This window comes from Liolophura sinensis, chromosome 7, assembly GCF_032854445.1.
Source record: "Liolophura sinensis isolate JHLJ2023 chromosome 7, CUHK_Ljap_v2, whole genome shotgun sequence".
Taxonomy (NCBI): domain Eukaryota; kingdom Metazoa; phylum Mollusca; class Polyplacophora; order Chitonida; family Chitonidae; genus Liolophura; species Liolophura sinensis.
Genome location: NC_088301.1, coordinates 27,192,874 through 27,216,395, shown reverse-complemented (window position 1 = coordinate 27,216,395; position 23,522 = coordinate 27,192,874). Strand labels below are relative to the sequence as shown.

General features: G+C 41.1%; 1 protein-coding gene and 1 pseudogene across 1 annotated transcript in view; one reads left to right on the top strand and one right to left on the bottom strand.

Moving 5' to 3' along the window:
• Positions 1 to 1,035: 1,035 nt before the first annotated feature.
• LOC135470792 (pancreatic lipase-related protein 2-like) lies at positions 1,036 to 13,790 on the bottom strand (annotated as a pseudogene).
• An 814-nt stretch (positions 13,791 to 14,604) lies between these two features.
• LOC135470224 (WD repeat-containing protein 11-like) overlaps positions 14,605 to 23,522 on the top strand; it is a 44,393-nt gene continuing 35,475 nt past the window's right edge. Inside the window, exons 1-8 of the mRNA XM_064749039.1 lie at positions 14,605 to 14,771; positions 15,549 to 15,618; positions 16,891 to 16,932; positions 17,291 to 17,444; positions 17,899 to 18,072; positions 18,926 to 19,027; positions 21,834 to 21,921; positions 22,967 to 23,147. Coding sequence (XP_064605109.1) covers positions 14,704 to 14,771; positions 15,549 to 15,618; positions 16,891 to 16,932; positions 17,291 to 17,444; positions 17,899 to 18,072; positions 18,926 to 19,027; positions 21,834 to 21,921; positions 22,967 to 23,147 — 879 coding nt within the window. The 5' untranslated portion in view covers positions 14,605 to 14,703. The remainder of the gene's footprint in view (positions 14,772 to 15,548; positions 15,619 to 16,890; positions 16,933 to 17,290; positions 17,445 to 17,898; positions 18,073 to 18,925; positions 19,028 to 21,833; positions 21,922 to 22,966; positions 23,148 to 23,522) is intronic.

The window sequence follows — 23,522 nt, the reverse complement described above, 5'->3', positions numbered from 1 at the left end:
ACCGCTTAACCTGGGGCATGATGCTTATATTCGCTTTCTATTCATATAAATGCTCCCAATTTTTTCCAAACATTTCCTATAAACTCCCCATTGCTGAGGTGTAAAATTCCTGTATTTGCTATATGCTTTTGTCCAAAGTTTGCTGGGGTCGGAAATGAACGGAATATATATAACATATCTATTATTTCATTGGCGTTTTAAGCCGTACTTAAGAATACTCCACTTATCCGACGGCAACCAGTATTATGGTTGGAGGAAAGCGAGCTGTGGAAACCCACGACCATCCACGGGGTGCTGATAGACCTTCTTGCGTAAGGCCCAAAAGTAAACCAGCATGGTATGGATTTGAACTCGCAGAAACCGTGGAGCCTCTCGAGTAATTGTTCTATGCTAGCATGCTAACCACTCGTCCAAGGAGTCCCGTCCCCTCTCCATCACCGCATATACATACGTCATGTATATATACGTCGACCCTGCATGCGTGGAACGATGATGTCGCCAAGTTTATCGAAGGATTGTCAAGTCCTGGTGTGGTGTAAGTGAAATATGCTCGAGTATATGGAGTTAAATTCCAATCAAATCCGCAGCCAAGGTACAATCGTCTGACATCATTATTTCCCTATAGGACCTATATGGATTGTGAAAATTCTTTGTGACTTATATTAATACTTATATATTCGGTTTGACATGCAAAACTTGTCTCTGCGTACCGGTTCCGTGGTTTGACCGTTACTATCATTCGCACTGGATCTCAATAGGTACGATTCCACTTCATCAACGGTTGCCATGACAACATACACGTGCGTTTCTATTGAGCATGTGCGATAGGGATATCGTGTAGTCTTCAACGAGTTCGAGTAGTCTCATGCGCAGAAAATGGGATTTAAACTGCCAGTTATCCTTGGAGATTTAATTCCGTGTAGAGCCAACGACAGCTGACAGGGCAAAACAAATTTGGAGAGAACATGAAATTTGAGGATAAGGTAATTTGAGGGGTAGGACGAAATAAAGATATTGTCTCCCATTGGTCAGGTAATGGTCAGTAATGTATATTCATGAACAATATATAGGTAATCTTAATGCGAGAATAGCCTTGCCTAAATCCGCGAGATTTCAATAGTCAACTTATCATATGAAACTTAATGACTTGAAAATAGGACAAGCTCTATCTCACACGATATGCAGTATTGATCTAACTTCAAAACGACTCATCATACTGAAAATGGCGATTTTAGCTAAATTCTGCAAGTCGTTGGTACGAGGTTAACGGTGTGAACACAGCATTTGTTCAAATAAGATTTAACTAAACAAAAACGTGACATTGATGACAGCTTTGAAAGGTGAGGTGACGTCATGGTTCACAGCTGCCGGAGTCATTCGATGTTGTTGACAAGGTCACAGGGTCACTTGAGATTTCCAGCTGGTCCGGACAAAAGTGTATTCTGTGGACAGAAACACCATTTTGTTTGAAACATAATACGATGCTATCTAAAAGTTCACGTCAAACTGAGATTAATTTTTGAAAAAGTCACGATCGACTGGCGTACATTATGCTGGCAATAAACCATTTTCTTATGTTTACCAAGTACTAAAAGACGGAGGAAGAAATGGCGCAGAGTAAGATAAAGTATCATAGGGCCTACCATGTGCTATGAATGTATATAGTCACGCCACCCCATCTGCATAATGGTCAACATTCAATGTTGCGATAAGGGAGACAGAGTGTGTCGGGATACAGAATCAACGTTCATTGCGCTCTTTAAACTTTTCCTATCATCCAGTTGATTATAAATTAATGGTGCATTTTAATTTCACTTGTGGCAACAGTTTCTTACGTTTCATTATATACGACTAAAGCCACAATACTCACGTCTGACCGGTACTTCCCACAGTGATAGATACCCGGGCTATGGTGATTTTCGCCGAGCTCCACGCGAAAAAGCTATGGCTCTGAAAGTGTAATCGAATAGCGGAGAGTGGTCGAATGTCTTCTGATGTCAGAAGGATGGCTCTGTAAACGCGGCTGCGCAGAAACGTTCGTCTTTCCCTGAAATAAAATACTACAAACCATTATATCATTCAAACAAATAATTTGTTAATTTAAGTAACGCTGGAATAAATTCTGGGCCCAGTTTCACGAAGTGACGTACGACATTTCTTATCGTACCATTGTCGAACGACACCTTTTTCGAACGATATTTTGTACGTCACTACTAGCGTACTATTGTCCTGCGGGCAGATACGACGATGCAGATCAGCACAGTGTGATAGTCTCTATTTATCATATACCTATGCGTGTTACCCGCCTGATACAGAGCTCCCTGATATTTTTTCGTATCACCATCCTCTGAACATTTTGCACGCGCGGAACTACTTTCGCACGGCTTTCCCAAGGAAAGATCACTCGGTGCGAAAGTAGTTCAGCTCGTGCAAAATTAACACGCGGGTAACACGCATAGGTATATGATGCGATTATCGTACATGTATGACATCTTTGTGGAACTTGGCCCTGTTTTTGTGAGTGGAAGAAACTATAGGAGATAATAGAGGTGCGTGAACATGGGCATGATTCGGTGCGAAAAGGTGTTCAAAATTCAGTTGACCGTCTATTGATGGAACCTGCCTGACAACGGCGTTGTCGGTGATCGCACGTCGGTCGCTTTCCCCTCATTTGTTTATAAACACATAGTTTATTATTGCATCAAGCCCATGGCTCATGAGCATACAAACATGTAACATTTATTTATTTATTTGATTGGTGTTTTACGCCGTACTCAAGAATATTTCACTTATACGACGGCGGCCAGCATTATGGTGGGTGGAAAACGGGCACAGCCCGGGGAAAACTCACGACCACCGGCAGGTTGCTGGCAGACCTTCCCACGTGCGGCCGGAGAGGAAGCCAGCATGAGCTGGACTTGAACTCACAGGGACCGCATTGATGAGAGACTTCTGGGTCATTACGCTGCGCTAGCGCGCTAACCAACTGAGCCACGGAGGCCCCCAAACACGTAACATATCAGTTCCGATAGGAGATATTTGTAATATCTATACAACTGTTAATAAACATGTGATACACTATGCATGTTAATAGATGACTTTCTGATTCCATTAATCCAGAAGATTTGTCAAGAAACAGTGCCAAGCTTCGTGACTGTTGTACAGTAGTTGTAGTCAGCAGTTCAAAAAATTTCTTCTGTCTGGATTGACAGTATCATACTTGGAAATGTATTTCTCTCAATAATTTTCATACAATGAACAAATAAGTAGGAACCTGATATTCATCTTTCACAACATTACAAGTGCCACATCAACAGAAAGTTTGTTAGGCTTGTGCCACCTCCCAGTTTCGATCCAGATAATTGGTAAATATGTTTAAGCATCGTTGTATACAGAAGCTCCATTAATCCATATAAAAGTTTCCTCTACTTATAGTTGAGAATTGACTCTGCCAATCTTGTATAAATACTCGGGTGGGCATAAAAAAATGGGCCGTACTTTGACACTTAACATCTCCGAAACCTTCTTACGTCAGCTTCTAAAAATTTACACACTCAAAAGCCATTACGTCCTTAGTATACAGACCAAATTTCAATTTTATCCTTTAAAATTTCTGTTCAAGGGACCAAAATCAAAATAGAGTAAAAAACGCATGTTCCGGACATTTTAAAATGATGTTCTATCTTGTTTTACTTGAAAAGGTGATCAATTCCTATCTGGCAGAAAGGTTTCTCTGACACTAGAGCCAGACAATTTGTTCAGACGACACTTGATTGACGCGTGTCACACAGGTGCAGAGCGCGCTCTACTCATGACACCTGATAGGTGATGCTATGTGGGTCACCGGAACGTGCGTTTTTGAGGCTATGTTTTCATTTTAACCCTATGTACAGGCTACTCAGACAACGGCTCTTTTTTTTTATACCCACCCGACATATCATTTACACGGTGCTTTACATGTGACATGAACACATTTATAGGCAAGGGCGCAGAAGTCTGTCCTATACAGCCACAAGACTTACCTGTGTAGGTCGGTTTCTGCTGATTCCCCGGTCGGTCCGATCAGTTGGAGGGAGAGGTCACCAGAGGCGTACCTCATCGTGCCCCCGGTGGTGATCGCAAAGAAATACTGGTACCCTGGAAAAGCATACAAAACCTTACCGGAAACATCTCATTCACTGAAGGAGTTCAATAAATCAACACCAGTTGTGGCTGTATTTTACATTTCTGATATTTAGGTTACATGTAGGCTCTACACTATCATCTGTTATTAAGGAAATTCGCAAATGAGATTTTCCTCGACATGCAAGCATTCTCCTATTTGTCAAGAGTTGAAGCTTGCGTTTCTATGTTGACTGATTTCTGCCGGTTCTTTTCGAGGGTTGTCATGCACTGAAATTGACTAGCCCTGTGTGCGGTGTGAGTGGATAGCATCTCTCCAAATGTTGGTCCAATAGGTTCAAAGTCGTTGAGAAAAGATCCTTTTGGCCCAACCTAAATATTCAAAGGAGCCAATGCCAAAAAACAATTTGACTAAATTTTTGTTAGTTAGCTTCCGGCCAATGTACATCAATCTTAAGTTCAATTGGAGCATAAATGGAGATTTTGATAAATTAGACTTCACCGACCAGGTCAACCCAAAGTTAAATCTTACATCAATTATGCAGCTCGTCTTTTCTTTCTTATGAATATCAAATCATTAATTACAAAGCTATTAAATTCAGTTTCACAAAGTGTTAGAATTTGTCGTGGGGACGTTGCCTGCCACATTGCGACATGGCGGTAATTTTGGAATACTTTTCCTACGTTTTTTATTTCGCCCGATGCGTTATCAAATTTGACCTTGACCTTGGAGACTGAACATTTGGGATCTGACCTTAAAACACCAAAAGTTAAGTAAAAGTCAGAAAGATTCCCCATTAGAAAATAAAATACATTGAAACGGCTTGTTATACGTACCGCAGTATGGTGATTGAGGCTGTGTCTTGAGGTAAAACTTGCCCGTGACCAGGGATTGCGGGGAGTCTAGACCTAGTACAGGGCAGGAGAGCGCTCCACACGTCATGCAGCGTCCGTCCTCAAAGTCTGTGTAGTCGTGGCATCTGTACGACTTGAAGGGACAGAGCGAGTTGATTGACTCCGTGAATAGGGAGGTAGCGCGGCTGTGGCTACAACCCAGTGTGTCCTTCACATCTGAAACATGCAGCAAGAGATACTCTTCGCACGATGATCAACATTTCTGGTGGAGAATACCACCTTTGGCGTCACGTTTGTTTAGAAGTGTAGTGAATCAGTATTGTATAATTTACATATTACATGGGTATTTCTTGTTTGATTTATTCATTTATTTATTTATTGGATTGGTGCTTTACGCCGTACTCAAGAATATTTCACTTATACGACGGCGGTCAGCATTATGGTGGGTGGAAAACGGGCAAAGCCCGGGGGAAACACACGACCATCCGCAGGTTGCTGGCAGACTTTCCCACGTGCAGTTGGAGAGGAAGCCAGCATGAGCTGGACTTGAACTCACTGCGACCGCATTGGCGAGAGACTTCTGGGTCATTAAGCTGGGCTAGCGCGCTAACCAACTGAGCCACGAAGGCCCCCACCTCCCCCCCTCCTTGTTTGAAGACTTTGGTTTGATATTGCAGGTGACACTATACGTACTGATGGAGAGTTTCATATGCTTACACCAAAAACATTGTTTAACCATATAAACTACTACAGCATGTATGAGGCAGTCAAACCAGAGGAGCGATAGCAGTGTATGTTGGCAAATAGCCCTCCGACCTCTTGTCAATATACCTCGGTTAGGGTTTTTATTTTTATTACATCAAGTGTTGGTGTAAACTGTTAAATCTATTTATTTATTTGATTGGTGTTTTACGCCGTACTCAAGCCTGCTTATCAGTCTTACCTTCTAAGTTCATACTGTGCATGCCTGTGAAGTAGACGATCCACGGTACCTGAGAACATCCTGGCTGATGGACGCCGCCATTGGGGTAGAAATCCATATGACCAACGGCTTGGGACATACCGTAACCTGTAATATTTACGGTAATATAAGGTTAGTACAACGAGAAAACAACGTTTAATCTAGGACGTCGGGGATTCCCCAGACGGGTGCTGGGATATGATCCTCTATGATCCTAAGCTGATGCAGGGTTTTTTTTTTTAATTAATTGCCTGTTTCTAAACGACCTGCTAAAAAAAATCAGTGATACGAACCAAGCCAGTTTTATGGATAGAGGAATCCAGAGTTACCGGATTAAAACCACCATCCATGTTAGGCCAGTTACCGGGTTAAAACCACCATCCATGTTAGGCCAGTTACCGGCTTAAAACCATCATCGATGTTAGGCCAGTTATTGGCAAACTTTCTCGTGTATATACACACAAAATATTAATCTGTTAATTTCTGCACAAAGCCTGTTGGCTGAGTGATGCTAGAATGCGTTCTGTTATTATAACACAATATTCAACAAAACATCATGTTAGTCTATTACAGTTTTTATGTTGCACTCATAGAATATGTTTGTTATATTCAACAAAATAATCTACTGCAATAGCAGACTACATTCTAGCATCACTCAGACTACAGACTTTTTGTTAAAATTAACACATTTATTTTTTGAGTATGTGATATATTGGTGAAGGGCAAGTGATCTTTAACGAACATCGTGAGAGCACCGTATATCGCTTAAAACCACCGAGGTCCCAAGGGAAATGTTAGCAGAGAAAATTCCTTGTCCGGGAACGGGACTGATCCCACGTCTTACGTTACCTATACCATTTGAAAGGCTGTAGCACCTTAACCACTGAACCAAAACGCGCTACCCTACATCATGGTGTTGGGACCCGTGGGGGAGGGGGGAGGGGCTAAGATTAATGGTATAGAAACGTGTACATCAAACCAACTGGAGACTCGACATGTGAGAAACTCGCGTGTGGCAAACTCACTTGTGCAGCGACTTAAGCATATGGCCATGACACGGTCAAGGAAACCAGTGCTGGCAGTATCTTCACATCACTATCAAAGATTTTGAATTGGCTATGGAAGGCAGAAGCCATCAAACATTGTAGTCACAAACGAAAGGCGGTTACAGGCAATACACAATCTACTTCCCAAGTAGTAACGTATTTGAGTCCCAAAACGAAGAACGGTTACAGGCAATACACAGTCTATTTCCCAGGTCTTGACGTATTTGAGTCCCAAACGAAGAATGGTTACAGGCAATGCACAATCTATTTCCCAGGTCTTCATGAATTTGATTAACAAATGAAGGGCGGTTATAGGCAATACACAACCTATTTCCCAGGTCTTGGCGTACCTGAGTCCCGAAGGAAGAACTGTTACAGGCAACACACAGTCCATTTCCCAAGTCTTGACGTATTTGAGTCCCAAACGAAGAATTGTTACAGGCAATGCACAATCTATTTCCCAGGTCTTCATGAATTTGATTAACAAATGAAGGGCGGTTATAGGCAATACACAACCTATTTCCCAGGTCTTGGCGTACCTGAGTCCCGAAGGAAGAACTGTTACAGGCAACACACAGTCCATTTCCCAAGTCTTGACGTATTTGAGTCCCAAACGAAGAACGGCTACAGGAAATACACAACCTATTTCCCAGGTCTTGACGTATCTGAGTTCCAAAGGAAGAACGGCTACAGGGAATACACATTCTACTTCCCACGCCTTGACGAATTTGATTCCTTGAACGAAAGGCGGTTACAGGCAATACACAATCTATATTTCTCAAGGTCTTGACGTATTTGAGTCCTTGAAGAGTTAACGTTGATCGTTTACAAGTAAATTATTTGTGGTATGTAACTGTCCTTCATTTGATGCACATGTAGTTTGTGGATGTCAGAGTGAGTTACCCACCCTTACCTGACACAGTACTGTAGCTGGACCCGTCCGTGTGGATCACATCCACAAACACGGCGTCAGTCGGGTCAAGACGAACAGCAGGATCCATGTTCTGGAAATTCGGCTCAGCTGGATCTAAACCTGTGTAAAGGAATTCGAACGAATTATTTATTTATTTATTTATTTGATTGGGGTTTTACCAATATTTCACTTATACGATGGCGACCAGCATTACGGTGGGAAGAATGAGAAGAAACCATGCAGAGCAAGGGGGAAACCCACGGCCATCCACAGGCTGATCGCAGACCTCCCCACGTACGACTTGAACTCAAAGCGATCACTTTGATGAGGCGCTGCTGGATCATTGCGCCGAATTTATTATATGATATACATATATATACTGTGAAGTAATTTTGGTGATAAAATAATATGAAATATAAAATTTGTTTATGATTTATTTCATGATACATTCAACAAGGCATCAATACAAAGATATGAAAGTTAGGTTTGTGTCTTGTATAAACAAAGGGAAGGAATATTTCAGATGCATTGAAATGTCAAAATTGGGAAGCATAAGGAATAATTAGACACTGCGTAACATACTGTATATTTCAATCATATATTAATGAAGCGAACCTGTGTGACCTAGTGACTAGCGTGTGCAGCGCGGCACACACCCAAGGGGCCTCTCACCAACGTGATCGATGGGATTTCGAATCCAGCTAATGATGAGTTCCTCTCCGATCGTACGTGGGAAGGTCAGTCACTAACCTCCGTGTGGTCGTGGGTTACCCCCCGGGCTCTGTCTGGTTTCCCCCCATAATAATGCTGGCCGCCGTCGTATAAGTTAAATATTCTTGAGTACGGCGTAAAACACCAATCATGTAATAAATATGCTTATTTATGAACTGCAGAGAAATCTCATTTAAGATGAGTTATGGTATGCAAGAAATGTACAAACAAAACGGAGGTACATCCCGGTTGCCAGTTTCATGGTGTGTAACATATGTCCTCTTTGCGCTACGAGTTTATAGCTATTACATTTCATATAAACTTTTGTTTATCTAACGGTGTGTGTTTTTCCCCATTACACGTCCTTTACGTTACAGTAACATAATAGCTTCTACCATCACTTTGAGAAACACCTGTTATTCTTCCCAGACCGTCGAGGCGTTCCCCGGCGTATCCAGCCACGTGAGCTCCTAGACTGTGCCCGATCATGTGCACCAGGTCCACGGTGATATTACCCTTCTCCACCATGAACTGGACGAAAGCCGCCACCTCCGCCCCAGCTACCCTCGTGTTGGCCGCTGCCTGGGTGTAGGGGAAACCTGAGCCGCGCCCCAGTCCACAACAACCACGTTCATGTTGTCCTGGGAAGAAATACATCGCACATGTAACCCCTGGTGAAAACATTTCAATCATTCTTCAAGTATGTATGTATGTTTGGGGTTTGACGTCGTACTTAACAATTTTCCAGTCATATGACGACGAGGAGTCATTCGGTGTGTGTATATATACTGTGTCTTCTTGTGACAGGGCGAGCCCATGCCGTCAAGTGCTGCCACCACTGAAGTATCATGCCACCACTGAAGTATCATGCCCTTTCCCATATAATGGCTCCAAGCCGGAGAATCCATTATTCTTTTGTGATACATGAGTACTAAATTAATGGTTTTCCCACAAATCGACGTTGCAAAGAGTGAACAATAAGCTAACGAGCTTGGACCCGAATGACTTCAGTGTGGAAAGCTTCCCCCGTTGTTTCGCAAAGCACATCACCACTTGCGGAAAATGTGAGATACCAGATACAGAACCAGAAGGTAGCCTAATATACCGGAACTTCAGGGGAACTCCATATATCAAAAAGCACTATAATATACACAAAAAACATCTGTGTTGTATGTTCCTTCCAACAAAAGTCTTGTGTCATATTTGAACGACTCTATCTTGTGCTGGAAAAACACAAAATCTTGTTTGTGTTTTATTATATTTTAAGATAAACATGTGTACTTCACATTTATTTAAAACATGTCCGTGTTGGGGGTAACGCATTTCTGTGTTGAATGAAATAACACAAGTTGTGTTAGATTTCAACATAAGCGTTTTTTGTGTGTGTATGTTTTCACAGGTGTATGAACACTGTGGAAATGCTGCTAATATTGCCTTTGAACAATATTATGATTAACCAAAATATCAGTTACTACTCATTGTGATAATGTAGAGAAAAGCCGGTAAAACACATTAAAGAGAAGAGCCATAATTAGATAAACTTCAAAGAAATTAGTACGAAACTTGGTATGCAACTTACCTTAGTAAACTTAAGTACATATACATTGTAACATGGTGATGTAGACATTTTATGGAAAAATAGATAAGACTGTAGAGAACAAATTAGGTCCCGATTCCAGAAACCGATTTCTAAATTTAAAACGTTGTCACAATGTTTATTTTTTGGTAATGGGAGATGAAGTTTTGACACATTTGTGTAAAAGTAATGAGATGGTCAAAATTTAAATTCACAGGGCTCAAAAATAAGCTCTAAAATCATATTTCAGTTTTGACTTAAGTCAATAATGGCTTTGTAAAATCGGCCCCTATAGATTTGTAATGTGTCATCGTGAAGCCACGTGCTTTATTCAATGCGACAAACCATTGTGAGATAAGTTTGAAAAACTTGAAAGTCCACAGCAAACAAAAACACCCGGAAATTTGTCGAAAAAAAAACCATTTAATATCCCCGCAAGGAATATTTCCGGAAATTTTTTTTACCTCATTTAAGCAAATTTTTTATTCTATTGCTGCATAGCGTGGCAATAATTCCAGTGTTCCTAATTTTATGGCCGCCCACAATGGCCGGATTTCCGGCTGTCTTTATTTTATGGCTGTGATTTCTGATCCCTATATACTTACCCGCCTCAACAACTCTCGGGTCATATTCTTGATCCAATCCACATCACCTCGCTGGATGAAACCATGAATGATGAACTTTGTGGTGGTGTTGGACATGAAGTTCGTCAACCGGAGATCCGTGTAGTATCCGGCGGGAACCAGTTTAGGTACGTGGGGATTTGCACGTGTGAAGACGTAGAACGTGGTTTGGATGAAATCCGGATCTTCCGGCAAAATCCCATCGCTGTTGTTGTAAGGAAAAGCATTGGAGAAGCATCCGAGCCGGAGAAAGCACGAAGACTCTCTCTTCTGAATACGATGACGATGGCCCTGGGTGTTGCTAACTGAACCGTGAACAGCAGAGCACAAAACTGCCAATAAAGCACATGGTTTTAAAGGTGAAATTCATGAAGGTATCCAACAGTTGGAAAGACCTTTCGGTTAGAGTGTGGACTCGTCGCGACTGTCATGCAGGCTCATGACCAATGAGGTCGCATGTTCAAAAAAGACAAAAAAAAAGGCTGGTTCGGTTACGTCTTTAAATCGGACGAAGGTTGGTGGGTTTCTTCGGGCACTACGTTTTCCTCCACTGTGTCCGTAAACCTGACTTTACCGTCATAAAATTAAGCTAGTGAAAAAATCTTGTGTACGGCGTTAAACACCAAGTAAGAAAATATATAAACACACCAAATAAATAGCTGCAAAAATATCTGATGGTCCTGAATGAAAACGGTGACCCAAATAGCCCATGGCTGAAACGGCTTATACCTGAAAATAGCTGGAAAAATAACTAATGGTCCTGAATGAAAACGGTGACCCAAATAGCCCATGGCTGAAACGGCTTATTCCTGAAAATAGCTGGAAAAATAGCTAATGGTCCTGAATGAAAACGGTGATCCAAATAGCCCATGGCTGAAACGGCTTATACCTGAAAATAGCTGGAAAAATAGCTAATGGTCCTGAATGAAAACGGGGACCCAAACAGCCCATGGCTAAAACGGCTTACACCTGAAAATCTTTAAATTATTTGACTTATTGATTCAGATGTAACATCATTCTCAACACTCCACATCATTACTCGCAGCATGGCGGCTATAGCATCGTCCCGACCAGTGCCTTTATCTGTTAGCGTTGCCTATGTATAACTAAACCCAGAGAACTTTACTGTTAAGAAAAAAATTTGTATTACCCATTTAAAGATCATATTTTATTAGTTGGACACTGCTCGCTGGCATCATGTGAGGCTCTCTCCGATAGTTATATACCTGGCCTACGTATATTATCCCTGCCTATTGGAACCTTTAAGGACCGGCGTGATATTGGTAGCGTATGATGTTTATTCGTGTGTATGTCTGCTCAAAACATTTACTAATCGTGCAGTTTCATGCATTTATGCATAAGGGAATTGAGGGGGGGGGGGGGGTAGGGGTTAGGGGTCTTTAATTATTTATATCACTCAAAAAATTAATCTGTTAATTTTAACAGAAAGTCTACTGTATTCTGTTAATTTAGCACACCATTGTGTCATGTTTAATAAAAAGTCCTGTTATTCTGATAGTATCGTTCTCTTGAAGTAATAGAATATGTATGTCATATTTAAAAGAATAATCTCTTTCAATAGCACAATCCATTCTGGCATCATTCGGACAGCAGATTGTTTGTTAAATTTAACAGAATATTTCTTTGAGAGTAAACGTTCTACTGTTAAGAGCAGATGACGTAAACGTTACAACTGCTGTGATATAATATGGTTCAAAGTTCAAAGAAACCGCAGCTTGGTCTCACCCAACGTCAAGTTCCTTAATAAAAAGGGGTGCGATTTGACTGCCGAATGCAGTCTACTGTCCCTCTGTAATTAATTATTGTACGCATTTGAAAAATATCTCGGTCAATCAATGCACATATATTAAGTTGTTTCCTCCTGATTCAGCGTAAAATCTCTGTGGTAAATAATGGACTGTGATATAGTATATGTGTGGCGGTAGAAAGTTAGCGGTTATGCCGGAAGGTGCCGGAAAGACCCGAAGGAAGTCAACACTTGGATCAACGCATGCTGCTCAAGTTTGATATACTTTCCGTTGACACATCCCCATCTTTCGGTTCTGTAGTACTTAACATTTCTGTAGGAAGGCCTGTGTATCGTTGAATGTTACATGAAGCCACCCATATACATATCTGCCAACTGAAAGGTCATTGCAATCTGACTGGAGCAAAACTTGATACACTTATCAGACTTCAGGTGTTTAGTGCCTTTTGGCCTCTAGAATATTGAATTGTGTCGTTAAATAAATGGTGATCGTACTTAACAGGTTTTCAGTCATATGACTATATATATATATATATATATATATATATATATATATATATATATATATATATATATATATATATATATATATATATATATATATATGAACGTATTTTGATATCAATCATATATTTAAGTCTTGTGTTTGTTAAAGACAACTGTACAGCCTGGGTGAAATAGCTGCGTGCACGGTATGAGGTACTACTTGACAAAACTACAGACAAGGCCGCAGGCAATCCTGCCAAAGCTGGGGTCGAACACGCGACATGACTAAGAGCTTGTGGTCTTCATTCCATATAGAAAGAAAGAAAAATTATCAAAAAATATCTCTGTATGGTCCCATCAAATCTTTTATACGACATTAACATTCAGTTTGTTAGGCCTGCATGCAAAATTTTCTTCGTCGACGGGAGGCATTGTGTGTGAATAAAATGCGGACCTAAGTAATTTTCTGTGATAAGACATCATACATGCAGCTATACCAACTTACTGCCTTAGTACTATCGGTGTACAGGCCTATATATATATATAAACAAAAACAAAAAAAAAACAAAAAAAAAAAAGAAACAACATTTTCAACTACATATACTTACCCTCTTGGAACAAAGCCAAAAAGATTGCAAAACAAATGGTATGCATTATCCTGATGTTAAGGTGATAACTCCATGTGCATTAGTTGGGCTTTAGACGGGCCTTTGGTGATCAGTCTCCTCGGGACGACTTTGTACAGGCGACTCATATATGCAGGAGGTTGTATAATTTACATACTGATTCCAGGTACCGGTACTAATGACCTGTGACACGGATTGAACTAATGTCAACTTTCACCTTTGACCTGCAGGGTATAGGGCCTATAGGGCAATTCTTAATGTAGGTCTAATCGCTGATAAAGTTGAAGTACCGGTACAATTTATGTTATAAATTTCTGGTTCTCCATTGTACGCCATGTTTGCGGAAGATAAATGCTTGCTGATTGAACAGTCCTATATGCATATACGGGCCTCCGTGACGCAGGTGGTTTGCGCGCCAGCACAAGGCCCAGAAGCCTCTCACCAATGCGGTCGCTGTGAGTTCAAGTCCAGCTCATGCTGACTTCCTCTCCGACGGTACGTGGGAATTTCTGGCACCAACCTGTGGATGGTTGTGAGTTTCCCCCAGGTTCTGTCCGGTTTACTCCCACCATAATACTGGCTGCCGTCGTATAATTGAAATAATTTTGAGTACGGCGTGAAAACATTAATCAAATAAATAAATAAATATATGCACATGTACATGTATATAGAATGATTGCTTGCTTGAGTTTCATGATTTACAAGACTGAATAATATTGAGTGCCGGTAGTTCAGTAATTGCTAAGACAAAGGATGTTTGTCTTAGCCAATAATGTTAGATTATTACATAACTAGGCAAAAACAGCTGAAAAAATTTGACATCATGCCTGAGTAAGGCACTGAGTGTTTGTCGACAGGAAAGTCCGAGTTCGTTTTATGTCCCCTTTTCAATTTTACATCAACCCAGTCAAGGAAAATGAAGACGTGATCCGGAAGCGCTGATCTCGTTCGAAGCTCTTTTTCTAGCTTTTGCAGTTGAACTCTTCGTCGCTTGGTTACCTGACCAAGACACATAGATGATGAAACTAGCTCCCAAAGTGTTGACAGGGTCGCTGCACCCTGCCAACAAGGGTGCATGCGATTGGTAAGTGGGCCTGTCTTAAATAACCAACTGTCATATGACTCCGGAAAAAGGTTGAATAGGGTCCAGTTTTCGTTAGGTCGAAGTTCTGTCGAGAAAATGACTGTTTCATCAACCATTCTTGACCATAACATGGTAAAGATTGCTAAAAATGATTAAAATATTTGTGAATGAAAATCAAAGTTAATGAGAAAGAGTTCTAATTTTCCAGTCTATGACCAGACCGCACAATATACTCAGTACAGACTTTAAAAATGCAAGAATTTCTTTAACAGCTGTCATTGGATAAAACTCAGGAAAACTGATTTTGCTCACATTAACTCCCATGTCAAACATTTATGGTTTATTATATCCTAGTAAATAAACAGAGTAGTAAAGAGTAAAGGTTTAGCCTCTTTACCACCCCTCCCGGAGGAAAGGGTCCAGTGATGTTACCCTTGGACAAACTAGTATAACAGCATGCCGGACCTTCCCACATACGGCCAGAGAGGAAGCAAGCATAAGCTGGTCTTGAACTCATAGCGACCACTTTGGTGAGAGGCTCCTGGGTCATTACACTGCGCTAGCGCGCTAACCAACTGAGCCACGAAGGCCCCTCACATCTGTTTTGAATCAAGACAGATAGAGCTGTACTGAGAGCCGACACTACTATTTAAAAGAAGATATATGAATGAAATCTACTTCTCTCCAATTAATTACAAGCTAAATGTACGTGGGTAGTTTTTAAATGATCATTTGATCAAAACATATTGTCTTTCATCCCCATGTTTTGTATTGTAGGGGATGGCAGGGTATGTTAGCCCATGGGAGCCAGAGTTTTGTTGTTGTCATTGATCCAAAAACTGTTCAGGTATGTTTGTGATTGTCCTAATATAATTTCTTTCATAATTAAAAGTATATAGAACTGTATATGACTTAAAAATTTGTCCCCAAGATGGCTTTTTTGGCAGTCCATAAAATGTTATAATTGGTGTTGAATTGTATTCTCAGTAGGATATCCCACTTTCCAAATAAACTTCCCAATAGCTTTCTAAGATCACTAGATTATCGGACAAATGCGTAACTTAGTCATTCAGGTCAAGTGCAGTATTTGCGCCAGTAGTTTGAGGGACATCCTGTATCAAGTTGTCATGTCCAGATATCACCAGGATCATCATTACAACGGCAGTTTCAGACCACTTTTGATAGCTGCTTGATCAGGGTAATTTGTACATTAGGCCGTCATTAAATAAGTATTCATTGGAGTTAATCTGACCAACCCTCATTAGCCAAAATAAAACAAATAAACAATAAAACAAAACTTTCTGATAAGAGTTTTGTTACCCCAACATACACCTTTTATGTATGGCCCTACAGCAGTGTAATTCCTTGACCATGTTGATGTCTTCAAACAGCAGTCCTCTGCATGTAATTCCTTGACCATGTTGATTTCTTCAAACAGCAGTAATATATGTGTAATTTCTTGACCATGTTGATTTGTTCAAACAGCAGTAGTGTATGTGCAATTCCTTGACCATGTTGATTTGTTCAAACAGCAGTAGTGTATGTGCAATTCCTTGACCATGTCGATTTGTTCAAACAGCGGTAGTGTATGTGCAATTCCTTGACCATGTTGATTTGTTCAAACAGCAGTAGTGTATGTGCAATTCCTTGTCCAGGTTGATTTGTTCAAACAGCAATAATTGATTGTAATACATTGATCAGGGTTTGGTTATTAAAACTTCTATAATTAGATGAGACAATTTTTATTATTTTGCCATCAAAAGCAATGCAGCATATATTGTCAACCTTTCCACATGTTTATTTTTTGGTCTGTTTATAAAATTTGTTCTTTCCCCTTCATATAAAGTAATAAAAACGCATAAAAGTTGAGGAAGCTGCAAATATTAGAACATCCTTCCGTTTTATTTTAATCCAGTTAATTGCAACATTAAATGAGATGTAAACAGTGATTCTAATTTCTCTATAAATGAAAATGATGAACAAAACAGGTAATTTTAGTTTAACCTTTAACTTATTTCTTATCCATAAATATTTTTTAATTTTCCTGTGAACAAAAACCAATGATGTTTTACACGTATTATTTTAATTGCGATTTAAAGTTCACTATGATTGTTTCCAGAACATCCAAGTCCTTGAAGGTCATAAGGCCAATGTTACAAAGGTAATATGATGTAATATTTTACTGTGTCAAAGCCATTATTTGTCGTTATTATTATTGTTCAAATTTTGAACCTGCTGTGAAATATTCTTGAGTACGGCGTAAAACACCAATCAAAGAAAGAAAGAAATCAGCTACATTTCCCTAATGCCACCTGGCACATGCTTTTTTTTTGAAGTTAAGAAGATGCTTATCCGTCTAGTGTTTAAATCCAATAAGCAGTGCTTCCTTACAAAGTATAACGTTCATCTCCTCAATAATTTCATTTTTGTTAGCTTTTGAATTTTTTTTACAATTAAGTTCATGGAAGATGATACTGTTTCTAATTTATATGTTTACATATTCATTGTACCATGTTTAGTTGAAGTGGGCCCATGAGAGTTACCACCATGACATTGGCAGCCCATACATGCTCAGGTTGGCCTCTGCCGACACAACGGGCACAATCATAGTCTGGGATGTTGCCCAGGGTTACATCAAGGCGGAGTTTAGTGAGGGGAGCCGGTCCATTCAGGGTCAGTTGAGTAACAGCTAATATGCTAATGAAGATATGGAGATTTTGAGTTTGATTTGGTGATAGCACTAAGTAAGGGAGATAATTGTGTCAGGTGCCCTTGTGTCAGGCACAGCTTCATTGTAAGAATAATGTTGCAGACTGAGGGAATGAGACAAGGGATCAAATTTGGCTTTTTGAAACTGTATGGTTATAGAATATTGTATAGATCTTACCCTAATTCCTCAACATTTTCGCATATGAAAGAACAACTTTCAGTGCAATTTGTGCACGTTTTTAATTTGTGTTTTTTGGTGACAAGCCTAAATTGGTTGGATTGGCCAGTGTGAGGGCTTCACAAAAAGTATAATTTTATCAGCCAACACAGAATAATGCTTTCAGAATATGCTTCAATAAAACACAGCTTGAAAACATGTGAAAAGGCTGAAAAGTTACAGTATGTTTTGTTTGTGTAGACTTACAGTGGGTGAGTGGTCAGGACGCCTCCAGAGATCTGCTGGTTGCCCTCCACCCCCCATACTCCATGATCGTGTGGAATGCAGACACAGGCACCAAGCTGTGGAAGAAGTCTTATACAGAGCCACTCCTCTCGTTTGCGTTTGATCCTTTTGACCCCAAACAGGTTGCATGTAAGTACCCATGACTTTCCTAAAATAGATTTTGTTCACCTGCTACGTTATTTTTATGTATATTTATAATATATGTATATCTAAACTTTGCGGAGAATTAGTGGTCAACAGGGCTCCCAAGTGAAGACTTACTTGAAGATCAGTGGAAACATACTTTGACTTCCACTGAAATTTGAGAAAGTATAACTTGCCAAAGGTTGGTGATTTACACAGAACACTTCAGCTTCTTCCATCCATAATGTAATGCCTGCTGGCCGTTTAACGCACAAGTTACCAATTTTGACTAACAACAGTCATAACAAAAAAAAGAAAGTGTGAGCAAGGTGATATGTACACAGATACTGCATGGCTTCTTCGAACCAGCGTAGCGCCCCGCTTAGCGCCCCTAGGCCTGCCCCCATTTGGCCTGTTCCCCATACCTTTGCCCCCACTCAGACACACCTGTTTGATCTGTGCCCTACAGAGTTAATTTTACAAAGGGTTCATCGTTGACGTCACTGCTGCAAGCTACTTAAGTTCCGGACTGACCGCTGGAGCCTTGAGAAACATTTACTTTGAAGCCATTTTTACCCCCCAAAGTGAAAGTTAACAAATTTTTTTTTGTACTTTTGTATGTTATTACACATGATAATTTGCATATTAAGAAATAAAACCAAAGCTTTCCCTGTATCCTTTAAGGTCCTGTGGTTTAGAAATGCTGTAAACATCATGATAAATGTTTCTGTGGATGACGCTCAAGTGATCTTAGTGTAATATAAATATTACACTTTGACATGCTTTGACATGCCTCTGCAATTACTTGTTGTCTGGTATAACATTATTTATTGATGAGTTTCTCTATGGGATCTTGCAGTTCTGGGACAAGATTGCATCGTGTTTATTCATGACTTCACCATCACTAGGGTGCCATCCAGCAATGGGAAGAAGTTTTACATATCCAGCCCTTCCAGCCCAGGTGAGTTTGGTTCAGGACGCCAATGTTCATAACATCCAAAGAATGGTGGTCTACAATGAGCTCACTTTGTGGTGGAGTGACGATAGTACTGGCCTTTGATTTACTAGGTAACATGAGGTTCAGTTTCAAAACTGCAAAAAGGACAGGAAAAAAATTGTAGATTCCCCTGCTGTCCATGGTGGAGCCTTAGTGAGGCCTTGGTGGAGACTTGGGTGGGGCCTTAGTGGGGCCTCGGTGGAGGCCTGGGTTTGGCCTTAGTGGGGCCTTGGTGGAGGCCTGGGTGGGGCCCTAGGGGCAGCAAGCTATCCATTATGCTCATGTGGCAGGTTGCATAGTCTAACATTTGTTGAAGACCACTTGGCTTCCGCCAATGTGGTTTACGTATCTGTGCACATCTGTACGAGAGTTTGTCAGTAACGTGCCAAAGGTACCGTAAATCACGTAGAGGTTAGCCGAAAATTTCTGGTCATAAAGTTTAGCCGATTTGGGTTGCATGACAAGATGACAGAGGAGAGTGATCAGCCCCCAGCTGTGCCGTAAACAGCAGTGACTGTCTGGCTGCTGGCCCTCGCCACATAGCGTAAACTCCCCCAGGCATGGACTGAGAGAAGGGTGATTATACACCCACGAGTGCAGCTAGACTCTCAACTTTGTTGGCTGCGCGTAACAAGGCAGTGACTTGTTCTCAAATTTGGGTCCGTCGGTCGTTGAAAAAATAATTTGTGGAAATAACGTGCAGACAATGAGCTAAAGTTTCCCCCATCAGTTACTTCGACACAGTCTGAGTTGGGGGTGGTGCGACATGAGGTATTAGCAACCTTCCCCCCTCCCTCATTAAACTTCATAAAGGCTTAGGTTGTTAATCCACACCGTATAGGGGTCGGCTACAGTACTTGACAGTGAGGCTTAAAGATTTCCCAACACCTTTGTTTTTACTCATGAATTAAAGTGAACAAATGTGTAAATTCCCAAAATGTCCATGCTAAACAGGCTACTTCACACATTTCTTCTCAGCTTTACTACCTAAATTTGCGGGTTACACTTGCTGGCCTCAATTTAAAAGGGCGAATTCTTAATTGTTTAGGTTACGTGAAGGTCGACCGATGATAGCATTATCTGGGGAACAGAGTTGTCTGTTTACAATGTCGTAAATAAATTTCACAAATTGGCATACAAAGGTATTTCAGCGAAATAGGTCTGAATGGTAAATATCAGTCGTCAGGCTCTGGCAAAATAGAAATTATGTTTGCCACATCTAAACCACGGTGTTGTTTCACTACAATAGAAACTCACCTCCAAGAAGAGTTGTATTTTCCCGCCTTATCAAATCCGGTACCTTCAGTTCAACACAGAAAACACATTGCGGCAAAGTTTCCAGAACTAGATATACCACGTGTTCTAACCTCGTTCTCGCATTGTTGTGACGGTCGATTGCCATGCACAGGACTGAGAACTCACAGTCACGTAACTCACAACTTTCCAATTTCAACACCAATCAGTTAGATGCATTTATTTGCATTGACCCGCCCCTTGGGATAGTCACAGTTGTGAAGTCTCCCGGTGAATCTAGACTAGCAGACGGAGGTCCATTAATTTACATACAGCCACGTGCCCAGTGAAATGCATGTTCAGTAATTTTTCCTGAGACCGTTTTGGATTTTGGTGCTAAACCATTTCAGTAAAGCCATGTAATCAAGACACGTAACCCATTTACAGCAAGTAGAATTAAAAACAATTGTCAAAACATCAGATGTTTGGATCGGGTCTATGCTGTGATTGACGGGTCTCCTAAACTATGTTGAAACTTCAGTGACTATACCCAAAGCTGTGCAAAAGGTTGGGATTACCCATGATATCAGTACAACTCAGCCGTTTATATCTGAATACTTAATAGGTTATAGTTTGGCACTTTCTCCTCTATAATTTCCATATAATGAGTGCTATTGTTAGGTCGTCAAGGCCTACACTGGTAAGGTGTAATCATGAGTTCTGATTCAAGCAAATTGCGTGAAAGTGGATTTTCCTACTCTAACACAGGCAAAGCTGGACCTAATCGCGGTAAATCGGAGCAGTGAAGTGTTGTATTTGTATTTTGAAAATTAGCTTCTTAAGCGCATATGGGTAATTATTGACTTTAGACACATATTTGTTGTTCAGTGATTGTTTTAAACGACCTGCACACTTATCAGTGTAGGCCTATTTGTTACTGGTCCACCGTCTAACCTCAGTCTGCACGACATGCTGTTGCAGACCATGCGTGAAACATGCATTCTGGTAGAAGATATGTAGATGGTACTTGTGCTAACATTTCATTTCTCACTGAAGCGTTTTGGCACGAATCACTCGGCACAATGTACATGAGATGTGCATTCTGGCAGTAGCTGTGTAGCGATTCTACTAGAGCTAACAGTTGAATGTTCAGTGAAGCGTGAACAGGTTTACTGGTCTGGTCACAGGCACGTGCAATCCTGTGAACACACTCCTGAGACCCCCCACTGCCCCTCCCCCCCCCCGACTGCCCCCCCTCCAGCTGTGTCCACTTACCAAGAATCACAGTCACACACAAGGAATCATGGGATAATCTTTTTGAAATCGTCGGCTAAGCTCTGCCCGATTTACGGTAGATGGTTTATTCCAGGTACCACCCACAATGCTGACTGCCATCTTGTAAGTCAAAAAAGTGAAATAAAATTGAATAAATAGCCTGAAAAAAAAAGTAATCTCCTTGGCAGAGGTACATGTAACAAATTTACAAAGCACCAGGATTGCCGTGAAGCGTTATCCTTCATGTCTAATTTTGATACAGGAAATGTGAACAACAATGCAGAGAGGAGAGAGTCGAGCACTTTAGCTAAAAGGGTGAGCCGAATACTCGTGGGAGAAGTGAAACAAAGGTAAGTACATATACATACTCACGTACCTGTAACGGTATCACACTCAAAGTTGTATGGGACATATCTTTACAAGGCCTCTGTGGTTAGCACGCCATTATGATGACACTAGAGGCACTCACCATTGCGGTCCAGCTCTTCCTTGACTCCTCTCTGGCCATACGTGGGATGGTCTGCCAGCAACCTGCAGATGAATGTGGGTTTCCCTCAGGTTCTGGCCATTTTCCTCTATATGCATATGGGGTCCTCTGTGACAGAGGTGTCTTGCACGCCAGCACAGTGCAAAGGCCCAGAAGCCTCTCACCAATGTGGTCGCTGTGAGTTCAAGTCCAGCTCATGCTGACTTCCTCTCCGGCTGTACCTGAGAAGGTCTGGCACCAACCTGTGGATGGTTGTGAGTTTCCTCCTGGTTCTGGCCGGTTTCCTCCCACTGTAATACTGGTTGCCGTCTTCTAAGTGAAATATTTTTGAGTACGGCGTAAAACACCACGCAAATAAATAAATGAAATAATGTGTTTAGATATGAATCAAATCAAAATTCCTACGTAAGCCTGATGAGTGTCAGATGTTGGATAAAAGTCTGGATGCCCATCCAAAAGGTTCAAGAGCTGATTTAATTTGATAGTTTCATAGATCTTTGGGATGCAGTATAAAACAGAGCTAAAAGAAGTGTTACATAAATATCTCCACGAAACCTTCATACAAAGAAAAAGCAGATTTTTGTCTTTCTGTCTTTCAATTTTGGTTGGATCAGATGGATAGGGCACAGCAGGAGTTAATGTCATTATACATGTATTTCCTACTTTTGGTTCCCAAACTGGTGATGCGCAAAATCTGCCAAAATAATGCACTGCAGTGGATCACACAATCTAATAATAAATCACTTTGTTTCTTACTTTCGTTTTTGGCCTAGTACTTGCCAAAGGTTGGTGGTTTATTCCAAGCACTTACCTCAATGTAGGTTTCCTCAGCCAGTAAACCATACTGCTGTCATGTAAAAGAAAATTCTCAGGCAGGTACATTAAGTACTAATCATTCAATCTTCCAGCTCCAACAAGTCAGTGGAGGAGAGTGTGAACCTGAATGAGTGTATACAGCTGGTGTATCACCAGGCTTGCCGTCACCATCTGATCCTGCTCTACCCCCGGGAACTGCTCATCCTGGACTTGGAGATCAATCAGACAGTGGGCACGATACCCATGGAGAGGACTGGCTCACCCTTCACACAGGTAGGACAGCCCACTGTATTTGTGAGAATAGTCCCATGTGTTGAGAATTGAGTATTTGGTGTCCCATGGAGAGGACTGGCTCAGCCTTCACACAGGTGGGACAGCCCGCTGTATTTGTGTGAATTGTCCTATGTGTTGAGAACTGAGTATTTGGTGTCCCATGGAGAGGACTGGCTCAGCCTTCAGACAGGTGGGACAGCCCGCTGTATTTGTGTGAATTGTCCTATGTGTTGAGAACTGAGTATTTGGTGTCCCATGGAGAGGACTGGCTCAGCCTTCACACAGGTGGGACAGCCCACTGTATTTGTGAGAATAGTCCCATGTGTTGAGAATTGAGTATTTGGTGTCCCATGAAGAGGACTGGCTCAGCCTTCA